This window comes from Lepidothrix coronata, unplaced genomic scaffold (genome assembly GCF_001604755.1).
Source record: "Lepidothrix coronata isolate B3197 unplaced genomic scaffold, Lepidothrix_coronata-1.0 Scaffold267, whole genome shotgun sequence".
Lineage (NCBI taxonomy): Eukaryota > Metazoa > Chordata > Aves > Passeriformes > Pipridae > Lepidothrix > Lepidothrix coronata.
The window spans coordinates 109,581-126,857 of record NW_016690447.1 but is presented as its reverse complement, the minus strand read 5'-3'; the positions used below and the strand labels follow the sequence as shown (position 1 = coordinate 126,857).

At 43.3% G+C, this 17,277-nt stretch overlaps 1 protein-coding gene across 5 annotated transcripts in view; it reads right to left on the bottom strand.

Moving 5' to 3' along the window:
• Window positions 1–17,277, bottom strand: part of MYH10 (myosin, heavy chain 10, non-muscle) — a 103,329-nt gene that overhangs the window by 20,690 nt on the left and 65,362 nt on the right. For 3 of the 5 annotated variants that reach the window (XM_017835947.1, XM_017835949.1, XM_017835950.1), the window contains 14 exons: window positions 16,927–17,022; window positions 12,838–12,956; window positions 12,239–12,391; window positions 11,669–11,842; window positions 9,856–10,029; window positions 7,997–8,111; window positions 6,901–6,963; window positions 4,284–4,477; window positions 2,677–2,798; window positions 2,288–2,357; window positions 2,028–2,188; window positions 1,353–1,461; window positions 1,140–1,271; window positions 48–254 (listed from right to left, as the gene is read on the bottom strand). In XM_017835947.1, the coding sequence (XP_017691436.1) occupies window positions 48–254; window positions 1,140–1,271; window positions 1,353–1,461; window positions 2,028–2,188; window positions 2,288–2,357; window positions 2,677–2,798; window positions 4,284–4,477; window positions 6,901–6,963; window positions 7,997–8,111; window positions 9,856–10,029; window positions 11,669–11,842; window positions 12,239–12,391; window positions 12,838–12,956; window positions 16,927–17,022 (1,889 nt within the window). The remainder of the gene's footprint in view (window positions 1–47; window positions 255–1,139; window positions 1,272–1,352; window positions 1,462–2,027; window positions 2,189–2,287; window positions 2,358–2,676; window positions 2,799–4,283; window positions 4,478–6,900; window positions 6,964–7,996; window positions 8,112–9,855; window positions 10,030–11,668; window positions 11,843–12,238; window positions 12,392–12,837; window positions 12,957–16,926; window positions 17,023–17,277) is intronic. The other 2 variants (XM_017835951.1, XM_017835952.1) reach the window with 1 other exon arrangement.

Here is a 17,277-nt window from a genome sequence, read left to right as displayed (position 1 = left end):
CCCATCCTTAACTGCCCTTTTCCATTTCCAGCTCCTGAGAATCATACCTGAATATGGCCCTGCATTTTCTTTTTCTCATTCTGCAGTATTTGGTTTCTTTCCTCTTCTTCCTCAACCCTGGACTCCAAATCATGGAGAATTTCTTCCAACTCTTGTTTTTTGGCAGCCAAGCGAGCCCTCATCTCCTCAGCTTCTGCAAAGAGCTCTGTCTCAGCCTGGAGCTGCTCTGCAAGAATGTTCTTCTCTTCTAGAAGCTGCAAACATACACAAACGAAGTAAAACTTTAAAAATGACACTGCAAAGTCTCTTGTGAGAGATTATACATATGACAACTACAAAGTTACTTAAAGGCCAAGTTCTGCTCCAATTTTTGATTCCCTGGTCAACATCCCAAGCCAAAGACTTTGAGATGGGATTTTAGCTGCAGTTCAGAAGACACCAGTTGTGGCAGTGGGGCTACAGCAATATCCCCCAGTTTAAGGAACAAATCCGTCTGCACCTCCTCCACCTTCCCTGTTCTACCAGCAGCAAAAAGATGAGGGAAGTGCCCATTTCCTGGACTGTTCCTTGCACTCATCCCTGCAGTGGCAGAGCAGTGCCATGGAACACAGGACTTCTTGCCAGTCCCAATCCCGACCCCTGAGGATACAACTTGTCACTGGCCTCCACTTGGACATCAACCTGTTGACTGCAACTCTTTGAGTGCCACCATCCAGCCCATTCCTTATCCAGTGAGTGTCCAGTTTGGAGACAAGGATGTCGTGCTGGACATGCCAAGTGCTTTGCACAGGCCCAGGCAGGTGACATCAGGTGCTCTTCCCTTCTCCACCAACACTGTAACCCCATCACACAAGACCACCAGCTTTGTCCAGTTGCCATAACTGTTCCCCCACTCCTTACCCAGCCCATGCACAGACTGACTCTGCCACTGAAGTTCTCCTGCAAGCTAGGAAACATGATGTTTAACCTGTACCCCTGCAGGAACAGCTCATGCTGTATCTTCCAATTCCATATTCCTGGTGACTGTGAAAGGACTCAGCTCTCCTGATTCTCAGTGCTTTTGCTCCCCAGTGTCTCCCAACACGGTTTTGTGGGATAACTCATGTCCCAGATATCAAATGCTGATCTTAGACACCAACCTGTTGATGTTTCCTCTCCATTTCTTCAAGTTCTGCCTCCACTTTTGTCTGTTTTTCTTTCACCTTCATGAGCTCCTCATCCTTGGCTTGAAGTTCTTCTTCTTGACGAGTGACCTGAAGAAGAGGCTTCACCTGCAAAGATTTGAAAAGAGCAAGTGAGAAGCTGCACTCACCTATTTATAGGTGAATATAACAGAAGAGAACATCAGGAACCTTCGTGAAGACTCTCCACCATTGCCAGTGCCTGAGCTTTAGATATGCAGCACAATTCCTCTGCAGGATTTTCAGTGCACTCAGCTGCTGCTGTTTCTTTGCAAAGGCCCTGAAAGACAGACAGAGCAAAAGGTTTGTGTAAAATGCAGCTGATCACATGTCCATGCTTTTAATTTTTAGGTTACCCAACTCTAGAAAACTGCAGACCATGAACAGGCTTATAAATAAAGTTTCAAAGACTACACTGATTTGAGTTCTCGCTCCTATGAAGAGTCAGAGCAAGAGCTGGAATCACCATTTCAGAAAAACAATTACAAATGCTATTTATTCTTACTTTTAACAGTTTTTTTTCTTAAAAAAGACTAAATCAGGATGGATTAAACACTTTGATTTCAAAAAAAGTCGCTTTCCAGAGTATTTCCTGGACTTTCAGAGACTTTCTTTGCAGCCACTGTAAAGAGCTGCATGGGTCACATGAGTGAGGAAAGGAGATATCAAGGAATGAAGGTGCAAATTCTTATTAGGTAAAAACTGACTAACATCCTGGATACAGCTACAGCTTATCAAGCAAGACACTAAGAAAATCTCTCTTGAAATGGAAGTTTTGAAGCACAGCTCCCTATCAAAGAGGCTCAGGAGACCCAAAAGAAGATCCAACCACAGGAGCACACGTACTTCCTGGCCAGGTACCCTCTGCACACTGCCTGGAAGAAGATGATGATGTCTGTGATCTTCAGATCCCTCTCTTCTTCCAAGTGTGCCAAGACACCAGCTCGGAAGAAGATCTTGCTCTGGCCAATTCTGTATAAGTTGGGGTCCAGCTCCAAGGCTCTGATCTAAATGGACAGGTGAGCACATTGTTGTTACACCAAGAAAAGGGCAATTTTTGTTACAACTTTTCAGTGTTTTGCCAACATTTAAGTATAAACACTTACCATACGCTCACAGGCTTGTTTACCATCCATGAAACCTTTTGGAATTGCATTGGGAGTGAGGATCTCATACCTTTAAGGCAAGTGAAAAAGCACTTTTACATTCAACGAGAAGCTGTATTATTTGAAATACAAATGTATAGCATAAGGCTATAGTGACAAGTGCATGGTTAAGGAATTTCTCCAGGAAGTTTTTCCAGCAGGTTGTTTACCCTTCCCCTACTGTCTTTAAAACAAACTTGGAGTATTTAACTGCTTCAAGTTCGACCTCCCACGTGGGTTTTGATTTTCTTTGAGTAGGGTTGGGGGAGGAGGGAGGGGTGTGGGGTTTCTTCAATTATTTAACAAGGAACTTTAGCTCCTAAGAACTCAAAGACTGTTTCTGCTGTTACCTCTGTCTGAATTCCTGGAACACTATCCTGTTTGGAAATCCTTGTCGACAGATCCTTATTCCTTCCAAAACACCGTTGCACCGGAGCTGATCTAGAACCAGATGTGGATCCAGTTTTCCAGCCTGAACAAAACAAAACAAGCATGAGTTTTAGTCTTTCAATTGGTATTAGTGAAAAACTAACTCCTAACTTTTCATACTGCTCAGAGTCGCAGAGTCAGGCCAGGTGGAAGCTGGACAAGCTATTTGACACAGTTGGGGTAACAAAAGCCCGACACCTGACATCCAAATTGTTCCTATTTTTGTACATCAAGATAAATGGATAGCTCCAGAGCACCACCCTAGAGGAAAGCAGACAGTAGCACAACATCACTCAAGAATACTTGGACATCCAGTCTAATTTAACCATTAACACTCTGATGGGAATGAACTGGGTTGCAACTCAGTGTTCACAAGTTCCATGTGTTATGAAAACTGCTGTTTGTCAATAATGAACATTTAGTACACAAGCTTCTGAAAACAGAACTTCCTACAAGGCACAAGTATTTTACAGGTTATTTACTGAGAGATGTTATGCACCTAATAGGAACAAGGATAGCAAGTGGTATTTGCCACCTGACTTGTATCCAAGTGAACGTTATCCTTTATTCTGCTCTGGACCTGGTTGGAGATTAGACAAAAGTTCTTCCCCCAGAGGCTGGTTGGGCACTGCCCAGGCTCCCCAGGGCAGTGGGCACAGCCCCAAGGCTGCCAGAGCTCCAGGAGGGTTTGGCTGATCCTCTGGGGCACAGGGGGTGACTCTTGGGGATGGGCCTGTGCAGGGCTGAGGGTTGGACTCCATGATCCTTGGGGGTCCCTTCCAGCTCGGCATATTCTGGGACTCTGTGATATGTTTTTTGTGGAGATTTAGCAGAAAATATCTTTAAAGTCTCCTTAAGCATCACACATTTACATTTAGAGGATGTCCATGTGGGGATCTGTCTTGCCAAGCTGTGCATTGACCCTGTGCCTCCACCCAACTAGTTTGTCTTCAACCACTGGCAAGCTGTACATAGTAAATAGAGCCACCCAAGTGCCTCCTGGGAGACACTGGATTATCACACAGAATCCCAGAATAAACTAGCTTAGAAAAGACCTCTGAGATCATCAAGTCCAACCTTTGACTTACTTTATAATTTTATTATTATATATTAATTATTGGATTGGCCCAACTCAAGGCCTTGTATATATTTTTAAATTGACCCCTTTGATGAGCTTGTAGCACGAGCCTGGGCTCTTACACCTCCCAAACAAACTCAGTACTTTGTTTTTCAAGCTCCTCTCCACAAAGACAACGGTCTAAATCAGGGGATGTGCAGGGAACTCATCATGGCTGGGCTTCACCAACGAAGATTTGGGAAGGGCTCTACCCACATTTGTTACAAGCACTCTGGTGGCTATAAAGGCCAATACGAGCAGGGAACACCAAGGGGATATTTATCAGTGTGAGATCTGTGGGTTCTGACTGCAAGAGGAAGGCCCAGACTCCTCCTTCCAGCCTTCCCAGAGTCATAGCCAGAGGGAGGCAGGTGAAGAGCAGGGCTCAGGGGAGGGGTGAGCAGCCCATACCCTCTTCTCGTGGTTGGGGATGATGCAGCGCACGAAGTTGGGGTTGGTGTTGCGCAGCGTGGCCATGAGCTTGGTGAGGGACTCCTTGTAGAGCTGCCCCACGGTGCGGAACATGCCCTTCTTGGTCTTGTACGCGGAGCCAAAGGCCGTCTCCGTGATCCCGGTGACCTGGTCCAGCCCCACGATGCGATCCACTGGGAAGGACGAGAGGACAGAGGTCAGTGGGCTCTGATCCGTGCCGGGAGCGGAGGGAGGCAGGAGGAGGAGCAACAGTGCAGCAGCAGAAGCTTTGCGGGACAATGACAGAGGTGCCGTCGGAAGGCAAGGCAGGGACCAGGGACGGGGACACTGTGCACAAGCTTTGGGACCAAAAGCCACAAACTTATCCAGCAGAAGAGTGTAGCTTTAGTTAGGTACAGACTGAAATATCCAGCTCTTTACTTGCAGTTCTACATGACCAGGAAAGCTATTTTCTTTGTTTTAAATCGGCTTTATAGAGATAAAAAAAAAAAAAAGCTGCCTGGAAACTGGCAATTATTGGAATTCTTACAATGCAAAATATTTCTGGGTTGAACATTTGGAATGACACATCTGTGTGTATTTGCTTCGAGTGAAGAGTCACTTATGACAATTATATAGATTAAATCTGAGTTTCATTGAGTATTCAAATGTGTTTTCATAAAAATTTACAGAAGAATTGCAAATGGTGTTATTTCAGTGATGAGGGAAAAAAGTATCTGGCAGAATTCTGCTAGGCTGCTATTTTGAAGAATTCTTTCCATTTTATTACAACTACAAAGAAATCCCTAGACAAAAAACAAGTTTCAAACCAGGAACACTCCACACCAAAGCACTTCAAAGTTGCCATAAAGCATCACAATGGAGATTTTTCTTTGATTTTTTGAACATTTTGGGTAAGGATCCCTACAATTCATTCTTCAGAAGCACAGATTTGAAATCTGACTGCCAACATTAAAACCTTAAAAGGTGATTCCATGTGCATGTCAAGAATTATGTAAACAGTTCACTAAAAAATACAAGAGGTGGCTTAACACCTCTAATAATTATTGCTGGTGCTTCTTAATGCTGAACAAACACCCAAAATATGTGGGTTCCCAATGAAATCCAAACTGGCCAGCCAGAAACAAGCAACTATTTGTAGGCTACAGCTTCAATTTTGTGAAGTTATTTTATCATTTAAACCAAAGCAGAGGCAGTTATGCTTTGCTACCAGAATTAGTTTTGTATCTGACAAGTAAGTGAAACTATTGTATTTCCTCCTTGTACTCAACTGGTTTTCAAAAGTCCATTAAAATAAAAAAGAAAATTTAAAGCAGAAAAACACAGGGCAACAAGTTTGAGTAATCAGTTGTAGGTCTTGCCTGGAGTACAGAGCAGAGCCCAGCTCCTCCACATGGTTTTGAACACAAGAATCTGCAGTTTATTAAAGTTAGAAAAATAAGTAGGTGGCAAGGTGTTCATAAATCATATCACAAATTTTTACTCTGAAGCAGAATTCTGCTCTAAATCAGACATGGGACAGAAATTAATGGGAATCAGTCCCATAGAGGAAGAACACAACAGCTTGTGAATATTAGGAACCTGCCCCCACCAGCCCCACTAAGGACTGGAAACCCCCAGCTCTGGTTGGGAGGTACTTTTTAGATTTAGTAAAGAGATCTGATACTTGTGCATTTTTGTTTTGCTCCCCTCTGTGCTCCAGCTCGAAGAGGGTGATTTCTATTTCCACCAGGATTATTAAATCTAAGCTTTCCCTACAGTTTAAAAGCAGTCACTGAGCTGCAGGACTGGACCATCATCCCCCGGCTGAAGGCCCCGGAACTGAGCCCTCCCGGAATTACTTTAGGAACACCATGAGCCTCCTCAGGGATGGGATGTACCAGGAGCAGTGGAAAATAAACCCAAGTAAAGGCTGAAAGTCTGAAGGCACCACCTTCAATATTTCTAAACCTGGGGAGAGGAATACAAGGAGGATGAGGAGGTTGAATAAAATATTGAAAGTGTATTCAAAGACATTCCAAGCAGGTGGGTTTGTTGATTTCTCAATACCTCACAAAACACGTGCTGTTTATACAACGGGGAATATTAAAATTAAGAGGTTTTTAAACAAAAGAACAATTCCAACAAGTCTGGAAGAAGTTTTATTTCACTTACTACCCCCACTACAACTGCAGCACTCATTCTGATACTTCAACACATTCTTCAGCTCTCCTCCCAAAAGCACACAGCCACGTTCTAGAACATTGCAGAGTTTTGTCAATGTTGGACTGCAGAAAGAAGCTTGATAAGTGTTACAAAGCTTATGCATTCTCCCAAATGCTTGGAGCCACCAGAATTGTCACTTAAGAAGCAATTCTACATCTCCTCATGGAACTAGGAAGCAACAAACCTTGTCATCTGCAATGCACAACTGGAGATGCTATGTGTGTTTGCAGCAGCAGCCGGACAGGAGCACTCAGGGACTGCTGGCCTGTGGGGGTTTGACCTAAATCCAGCATGAAATGAGAAGTTCATGCAAGCCTACGAGCAAAAATGGATTTTCCTGTAGATACAACAGCCCTGCCTTTAGTAGGCCTACTGTTTTATATCCATTCACCTGGTGGCTCATGAAGACCAGTAATATTGTCATAGAAACAGGCTCTCTGAATATTCTGAATCTCTAAGGCAGAGAAACAGCAGAAACAGAAAGACAGAAGAGCAGATACACAAGACACTTCAGTTAGTAAAAACAACAGGTTCATCAATTGCAAATAGACTTAACTGCTACAAAAGCAATTAGGCCACAACATATTCCATGCACATTTCAATTATCTGTGGAAGCAGGTTTTGAATATTTGGACCAAAACACTTGTGTGGGTACTCAAAAAGAAAGGAGCAGATGCAGGTGCCCAACCAAAAAGTTCTTTATCTACTCATTAAAGCTGCTCTCTGTGACTGAGGAGAGTAAGAAGGAAACTCAGTATTAACCTACAGCACCATCTTTATCACAAGCTTCATTTCCTCCTCAAATAACAAACTACAGGATTTATACACTGTGACATGTAAATACACTCTAATTAACATACTGTGATGCTAAAACTAGAAAAGTCTCTGCTAAGTGTCTATTTGGCTATTTCTGCTTCTTGGAGTATTTTGGTAAAAGTATTGATAAACACTTTCAGGTGATATGCAGGTAAACTGGCTGAGCAGCAGTGCACAGTTAAAACAGGAATATACTGCATTTGATTTTAAAATGTAATAGCACTGCTATGGCTGTTAATGGAATTTATTTTAGGAGATGTGGATTTCCAGGGTATCCCCCACCACTGCACATGAAACAACTGTACTGGTGCTCACATAAGGCAATGTTTTATTAACAGGAAGAACCACTCCAGCTGTTCACATTTAGGACTCTACTGCAGCAAATCCCAACCAAGAGTTTGGACAAGATTCCACGTGAAATTCGACCCAGAGTAACAAGTGAATATCAGTTCAAATAATGAACATGAGAAGCAGCTACTCAGAAATGGTACATGTGCAAGGGACCAGAGGTGAGACCCAACTTCCTTGTCATACTTGTGGCACTAAATAAGAGAGAAAATGCTGCAGATATTTACAGTGGAGAGGGTGGAGGGTGAGGAGGCACAAGAAATTTAAACTCATCCAGCAAGGTTCAATCACTCCCAACACGTGCTCAGAGCATGATCTCTCACCATCCTTCCAGAGCTCAGCAACGAACTTGTCGGACGACTGGTGCAGGAGCGTGGCCACGTTGTCGTTCAGGGGGTCCATGTTCTTCATCAGCCACTCGTCTGCCTTGTAGTCCACCTGCAGGGTCAGAGGGACAACCAGCTGCAGGTTTGTACTGGCCAGCACCAAAACCAGCTTTCAGATCACTGCAGTGGTGTTTTTCTCCTGTTCTCAACGCTCGTAACCGTTGAGGTTGGAAAGGACGTCCAAGATCAGAGTCCAACCTTGCCTGTCCACACCAACCTTGGGTGTCCATAGTTGGCCTCTTCCAAACAGCTCAAAGTACCACAGAAGGCTGTTATTGTTTTGAAAGAGTAAATGGGTGTTTTCTTAAAAATCCAGCCATCTTTTTGCTTACTCATAGCCAGGTGTACATTTGCAGCCTGGTGTTGTAAGGTTGACTGTGAAGATATAAAACCAACTCTAGGAGAGATCCTAATTTTACTTATCTAAATCACTAGAGAATAAATTAATTTCCCTATAGTAGTTATATTTAAACACTTTGTTCTATAAGGAAAACAAAGCTCTTATCTCAAAAGAACCAAACCTGTGGTTTCCAATTAAACCACAGTTCAGCAGCTGAAAACTCAATGAGAGCAACATGGGTTTCCTTCCAACCCAAAAGAGAGCCCTAAAATGCCCTAATTCCACCAAAACCTCTGCACAGATTAGCATGGCTTTGCTTCAATCAAACCAAAAGTTTTCTATTTTTGGATAAAGGCTTTGGAAGGAAAGACACATTTAACTACTTCCAGCATCCAAAACCAAAACAGATCATTATCTCAGGACTTCTTGCAGGAAATTATTCCTGTTTTGAAGGAATACACGTTCTGACCAGAGACTGCAAAATGCCTTCTGTCAGAGGAAGCTCTGGAATGCCAGTATTCAAAAAATGCCCACTCAGTTTGGGAGAAATAAACCATTCTTTAGAACAATCATTTCCAGTAGCCAGACACCAAGCTGGTTTACTCTCCTTTGATTATTTAAAGGCAACCTATTAACTGCAGGAACAGTGACCACTGTACTATTTCTAAGTAACTGTTTTAAATATTGATACAACAAAATATATAATTTATTTCACTTTTTGCTACAACTACCTAGTTGGCAGCACTGACCTCAACAAAGGTAACAACAAGCCAGCAGTACTTAAAGTGAAAATTAAAGGAGAGGTCACAATCATTCACATAACCTGATTCTTTCACTATCAGGTAAAAAATTAGGATTAACTTTTATCCATTTATGAAAATAATTGCAAGTAGGGCTCTATAGAAAATCCTTGGTTATCATGAAGGATCTGCAAAGTACAGGAATTGCAGTTATTTCCTGGAGCTGCACCTGAGCTCTGTCCCTGCAGCAGGAGACTAAGGATTGAGCCAACAGTAAAAATCAAAAGGTCTCAGCTTAACTCAAAAAGAAAGTGTTCTGTGAAGACAAATGTGAAGATGGTGCTGACACAGCCCTGCTTCAAGCACCACCATCAACTTGACAACCCAGGTATGCAAGAGATTCCTTTCAACAAAGTCCTGGAAAAACTCCACCTGTAAAACCTGGTAAAAAAAAGTTAAAGGAAACCAAAATATTTGCTTTATCTAATATTAATTCGTATTTTTCAGTTCTGTCCATTTGGTAACACAAGTTCCACAAAAGCTCTCCTGAATATGTTCAAGAAAATTAAACAAGGCAAGAGTTATTTCTAAATTTGGTAGCTATACTGCATAATATATGCATATATATATATATATAAATAATGTCATATGCTGTACTGCATAGCACTTTGCCCAAATCAATATTTCTAACCAAGAATTTAACATTTAACCCTTACCTTCCCTGCATAGTGAATAATGCAGAAGTCTGCTTTGTCCTTTAGCTGTCTTGGCTTTTGGAACTTGGAATGAGTTCCTTGCTCTTGGACCAGTTTTTCCACAAATGTCTTGTCAGTAGCTTTAGGGAACCAGCATTCCTCATCCAGCAGTGCCAACACACCAGGAGGATTTGCCTGAAATGCAGTTGGGTTTAATCCGTGAATATTTTTATACACATATTTAAAAGTTTAATATTTACAACACACCACTGAATGCCACAATAAAATTAGTCTAAACTGATTAAATTTGATTTCAGACAAACAAGCTGTGGGGAAGCCCAGGTCAAGAAGGATGGTTCAAACAAATCCATTCCAATGCCTGTGGAGCCAGACACGACCTGATCCAGTGCTGACCAGAGCCTTGCTTTGAGCTGGGCCTGCAGTGGATGATCTCCAGAGTCACCTTCCCAACATTTCTGTCACAGGGACAGCAGCTCATCCACATTCCCAGGGTATTGTCCTGCTTTAACGGGAGACAAACTCAGCCAATGATCCCTCCCTGCCCCTGGATGCTCCTGAGCCTGCCCTGCCAAGCCGTGGGTGGGTGTCCAGCAGCATTCCCAGATCCAGCACAGCTTTGTACACTGTCTCCATGGAATTTAAGCACCCTCTCTCTGAAAGTTTATATTTTCTTAAAATGAAGCAGGGAACAACCAATGTCTGTATTTTACAGCTGTAGAATTGTTTGTCAGGATTACTTTCCTCAGAGTAGACAGACTGATGTACAAAGGGAAGCAATGGAAAAGGGTTGTAGGGATTTATACTTAAATTTTAAGGATCTATACTTAAAAACCTTCTAGGGAAAGCAAAGTCCACACATTTGAAGGGAGATGTTTCTACCACCTGGTATCACATTTACAGAACAACAAGGTACTGAGATTTGCTTTTCAAATAATGATGCATTTTAGGATGTTCACCTAAACATGTGCACACTGAAGGTACCCACACTTGCCCCCCTGAGGCTTTTGGAGGAGATTTTACCTTCCAAGGTGGCAGAACTTTCTGAAGTTCCACACACCTCTGATAACCCAGACAAGATTTCCCCTTTTCCTAAAGGAAAACAAGGGTGCAGCTCATGGGCTTTTCAGCTGTCCAGGATGCACAGCATCACTGGCAGCTCACCTGTATTCCAGAACACACAGAGAAAGGCAGGGAGGAGTCACTGCAATGCCCCAGGGGGAATTTAAAAGGTCCAAGGTTCAGAGGGGCAAAGAACAATAAACTGTCTGGGGTAAAAATCCTTGTTCTCCCCCTCTGCTCCTCCTGCTCTTTGAAGGGCTCTTCAGCCTCCACAAACTGAGCAGCCAGGGGAGCACCTTAAAAGCAAAGTGACTAAAACCACTTTTAAGACTTGTTTTCCATTTGCAAGGCAGATTTGTGGGGGGAGAAAAAGGAAGTGTCAGGAATTTTGCTATTGATTTCAAATTAAAAAAGTTTACCCCAAGTCTTGAAAAGGTTTCAACCTGAGCCCCAAAGCTCCTACACCACAATGGCACAATTTAGTGACAGTGACAGGATTAATGACTTCATGAGTACTAGGGAAAAAAGTATAAAAATAGCAGCTCCATATCTTGAGCTCAGTGTTCTACACTAACATCAGGGCAAAATCCCCTAAGGATTAATCCTTTTGCTAATAATACACAGTGTTTTAGACTTTGGACTTGAGCATTCTGGTTAATTCCCTTTTAATGACAGCTCCGGGAGAAACATCTAATTTGCAGGCAGTAAAAGACACACTCAGCATTCCAACCTCACTGTTCATGTGCAAACTTACAGGTCTTTCAATTAAGTCAATGCAAGGCTGCAGATCCAGTCCAAAATCAATGAAATTCCACTCGATCCCCTCTCGCTGGTATTCCTCTTGCTCCAGGATAAACATGGTGTGGTTAAATAACTGCTGAAGCTTCTCATTGGTGTAGTTAATGCAGAGTTGCTCAAAGGAGTTCAACTACAAGAATAACATCAGTATGCAAGAATGAGTCAGTGACAAGATATCACATATCTGGGAGTCAAAAATTTGACTTTATAAGGAAATTCTCCAAAACTCTGCAAAGTTCAAATATAACAGAAAGAAAATTGGAAAACAATTATACGAATCTCTCATGTTCCCTGCTACATATAATTAAACTAATGCATAGTAGGAACAACCACCACACATAAAAGAAGGATTTAGACTAAAGTATGGCCTTTTAGCACTGTCATTTTGGGCTGTCAAAGCATTTTTATGCTCCAAACAAACCCCTCCTGCAGCCTTGGAACACGCTGCATTCAGTGGCTCTGCAGTGGGTCCTGATCACACATTACCAGGGAAAAGAAAAACCTGACTAGCAGGATTTCCAAGTACCTCAAAGATCTCAAATCCAGCGATATCCAGGATGCCAATAAAAGATGCTCCCTGACGTTTGGTCCTGTCCAAGGCCTTGTTGATGCGGTGCACGAGCCAGCGGAAGAGGCGCTCATAGGTGGCCTTTGCCAGAGCTTCCACTGCAAAGTCTGCCTGAAAATCCAAACAGGAAAATTTATTTACCCTGGAAAAGCCATCAAAAGAACACAGGCATGGATGTCATCACAAATAACTAAGGAAAAGAAGAAGCTGGATGGAGTTCATACCAGTGAGGAATGAAAACAAGCAGGAGAAACAGTAAAGTAGTTTGATTAATGGTAAGAAAAATGTCTTTTTAAAGTGTTCCATAAAAACAAAAGGTCTCTGAGTATTTGATAATGTCACAACAGTGATACAAAGGATGAAACCAGGAGAAGGTCAAGGAAAGGGAAAGGTTTCTTCTATTCTACAACTGATTTTTACCATATAAGAACATTCCATAAAGATGGCAAAGCTTAAACAGAGTCAGTGGCAGCACACCCTTCATTCCAATTTTCTTTGTTAGGAGCTAATCAGGATGAGGTACAGTTTCCCTTCATCTTTAAAACACCAAAACTTACTTGTTCTTTGGTCTGGGCTTTCTGCACATAGTCCCTGCCCACTTTGATGCGGGGAGTCAGGATGGCCCGGGTGAACTCCATGACGTTCATTCCCAGCAGATGGCACAGTTTCTGTGCAACTGGAGAGCAAAGAGCACATGAAAAGGAGCACTGGAATCCTCCCCAGCAGCCAGAGATCCCAGGAAAGCTGCTGCTGACAGAGGCTGTCCTGGGCCAGAGTAAAACTGAACCCAGCCTGGGGAGCCGGACACGAGCCCTGTGACAGATCCCATCACACCCCAAGGCTGATGGACCCCTCCAGAGGGACACAGCTGGACTTCCTCAAGGGAGCATGGAAAACACTGGATTTCATGGCATTGCAGGTCATGTAACAGCCCACAGCTCAGGTACAAGCACCCATTTAGTTACTTTACAAGGGAACACCCATTTTCTTATCCAAGGGAAAAGTACAGCCTGAGGACATCACACACCAAAGCCATCATACTGAAGGGTGCTTAAAACATGTTTCAATTCAGGCAGGTGTCCAGTGTAATGTCAAAATATGTCACTTGTACTATTCAAAACACAGGTTTGTAATATTGTCCAGAGAGGGTGAGGGCTCCTCAACCCTGGCAGTGTCCAAGGCCAGGTTGGACAGGGCTTGGAGCAGCCTGGGCTGGTGGAAGGTGTCCCTGCCCATGGCAGGGGGTGGGACTGGATGGGCTTTAAGGTCCCTTCCAACCCAGCCCAGTGTGTGATTCTGAGTGTTTTATACAGAATAACAACACCAGCAGCAGAGCACTTTAACAGCAAGAACTCTCCTGATGTCGTGTTATTATTTAAATAGTGCATTACCCACGCCATCCCTACACATTCCTGTTGCATCAACCCCTTTTTCTAAACACACATCCCAAGAGCTGGGTGGTTATGATTCCACATTTCTAAAAATGAATGTGACGCCAAAGGTATTTTTAGGGCTGGGGAAGTGTTGCCCTTTAGCAGGAAGCTCTCCCCAGTACCCAGTAAGTGCTCAGCCCTTGTAACCTGACAGCTTGTTGTTCTACTGTCAAAATGAAAAAAACTATTTCTACAAATTAGCATTGGAAAATAAGAATTTTCCAGTAGGTGCTACAGAGTGTCCAGGGAAGGGAACGGAGCTGGGAAGGGGCTGGAGCAGCAGGAGCAGCTGAGGGAGCTGGGGGGGCTCAGCCTGGAGAAAAGGAGGCTCAGGGGGGACCTTCTGGCTCTGCAACCCCCTGACAGGAGGGGGGAGCCGGGGGGGGTCAGGCTCTGCTGCCAGGGAACAAGGGACAGGAGGAGAGGGAACGGCCTCAGGCTGTGCCAGGGCAGGCTCAGGTTGGACATCAGGAGGAATTTCTTCCTGCAAAGGGTGGTCAGGCCTTGGAGGGGCTGCCCAGGGAGGTTTGGAGTGCCCAGCCCTGGAGGTGTCCCAGGAAGGCCTGGCCGTGGCACTCAGTGCTCTGGGCTGGGGGACAAGGTGGGGATGGGGCACAGGGGGGATCCATGGGCTGGGAGGGCTTTTCCAACCTCGGGGATTCAGAGATTCTGTAATTTCATACCAGTATATAAGAGCTTCCTCTACATTATTTTTTTTTTCAGTATTAAAACCACTACTATTTGCTCTTAATATTGAGATTCTCTCACTGGCCACACATTCATTAGAAGGGTTCAAGAACTGACACACAATCAGTGAATTCAGGGGGTGTCACAAACTGAGCCCTTTCACTTTAGCTACATACAGAAGCACTTCTGTGCTTTGAGGATAAAAATATACATCAAATAAAACTTACTGTCTTAGGGATCAAGTAGCAAGTGCTACCAGGATCTTGAAAAAAAAAACCAAAAACAAACCAAGAACTTGAAAATATTAAGCAGCCATGAGCATCAGCTCAGTACAGTGGCACAATGGATACTATATAAAGGATACTGCAGTTTAAGGAAGGAGGTTTTTTCCCCCCTGAAGTGCTTCAAAACTACACTCAGCTCCTTTCATGAACCAGTGGTGTGGAATTTTTTTGTCCCAACCCTTCCAGTCTGTAATAAACTGTAGTTTAGGTAAGAATAACAACAATAAACCATAGCAGATGTAGTACTAAAAATCCCATCTGCTAAGCCACTGAAGGGGGCTGGAGACAGCATTTCTGAGGTTCCCCTGAAGGGAACTAACCCACTTTCAAGTCCAAGCTCTGTCACTTTTAAGGGCAGGACTGGGTCACACTATTTCAGCTTCACTCATCCTGCACTTTAAAAAAAGCATCATTTATCTTAGGATGGTCTGGGTTTGAAGGGACCACAAAGCTCATCCAGTTCCAACCCCCTGCCACGGGCAGGGGCATCTTGTTTATAACTGAGAAAGGGCCCTTGAAAAGGTGTAATTGGACAAAGCCCTGACTATCCTGACTCATTTTACTACTACTGGGTTTTTTATATAACTGTCTGAATTATTACAAAGCCAAAATACTGAAAAAAGCTCCTATCCCAGATGAACAGGAGCTTTATGAGATTGCTTATGAACTTCTGTCCTCTCAGCAGAAAGGTTTCTTCCAAATCTGGTGAGCATGAAATGATTTTTTAAGTACAGTTTCTCCATCCCCTTAATACACAAAGGCTCTATTTCTGTCTTGGATCTCTTGTATCTGTCCTTGAAACCATTATCTGTTTATCTACATCTATGATCTATAGGGCAGAATTTGCTTTCCATATTCTTTGGCTCAGTTCACATCTCTGCCACCCACACAAATTCCTTCCCATCCATGGAGACAATAACCTGACCTATATCAGACATCTCTAAAAGATGAATCCCTGTCAGGACACTGATTTCTCCAGAGGATGCAGGGAAACCCCTCACAGTGAGAGGTGACAACACAGGTGACAAGGAGAGATCAGTTACCCCCAGTGTCTTCAGTAAGATCCAATAACAGACCACATATCCCAGTTTTTAAATACAAGAGGACAGAAATAGGCTTTAACTATGACCTGAGCTTTTCCCCATCTTCGCTTTGTAATTCAGCATTTTGTATCCAGTACTATAAACATCCAACAGGATCAGTATATTTATAGCCAGTGCTATAATTCAGAATTTATGTCCAAAAACCAATGGCAATACAAGTAAAACCAAGACAGTCAGGAAGTAAGAAGCATCTGTATCCTTCTACATCACACTTTCTACACTTTCTAGACTCAGATGAGTTCTCTAAGCCAGCAGGGAAAGCCCAAAAAACTAATTCCTCACCCAACCTCTTTTCCTCACAGCAAAAATCCAAATCTCAAGTCAATAACTTGCACCTCACACCTGGGCAGGAGGCCACTGCCCTCAGAACTGAGAACAATTTGGGACACTGCAAGAGGTCTCCATGCACAGCAATTTGGGACAATTCCAAAGGGAGACAGAGAAGAATCTGAGTTGTGCACGTGCAGCAGGTCCTGTGAATGAACAGGTTCCCAAGTTCTCCAAGTTGACTCTCCATGAGAGCATTTAAAAGGCTGGCACTGAAGTACTAAATAAAAACCTCAGATGTGCTTCAGCAGCTATTTTTTTGTGTGTGTGAAGAAAGATATACTCCTGAAATGGTGACTGCATTGCAGGCACTGACACATTCAACCCCAGCCACGCTGCCAGGCCACTCCAGAAATCAGCCTGTTCTAAATACAGCATTCCTGTGTTCTGCCATTGCACCCTGGAAGTTGTGCTTGGCTCCAGGGCTCTTATCATTGGCAACAAAACTGCTGCCAAGAACCAAAGCAAACAAACTGATTTAAGCATGGGCTTCTTCCTAGGGCTTAATCTTTGGGGAGAGCAATAAACAAGACTACAACTGAAATACGTGCTCAAAGCTCAGCAGCCACACAAACAGCCTCAATTCCCTTGACAGACACTTACATTTGTCTGCAGGGTGAGGATGGAAGAGGGGAATTTTAGTGATTGCCTGTTGGCTCCACTCATCCCAGTCCTGGCCCCATTTTGGCACAGAACACTCTCAGGGATGCTCAGCAGACTGCTCTGTGTTTTTCAAGATATGCACTGGACAAATGGCAGGAAGAAAACTCCAGCACAAGTCAGAGGAAGCCACACAGACATGATCAACTCACCAGTGTTCTCTGGCATAGAGGCTTGATCGGTATTTCTCTCCTTCTTAAAGGAAATATTTCCAAATTGCAGCACTGAAGACACCACTTTCAGCATTGCTGTGTTAACAAAAGACATGTGCATCAGTTTAATGGAAGAGGGCTCAGCTTGGATAATTTTTCTTCTGTTACTTGTGTCACTTTCCTTCCAAATTCAAAGCAGGAGCTCAAAAAGGAAATACAGTTTGTACTGTGCTTTTTGGGCAAATGGCTTTAATTCAACTCTAGTTGAAGTTAAGCAAATATTTTCTTCAGGCTCTCAATACACTGAAGCAACATTAAATTGGGTGACATAAAGTTATCAAGTGTGTTTAT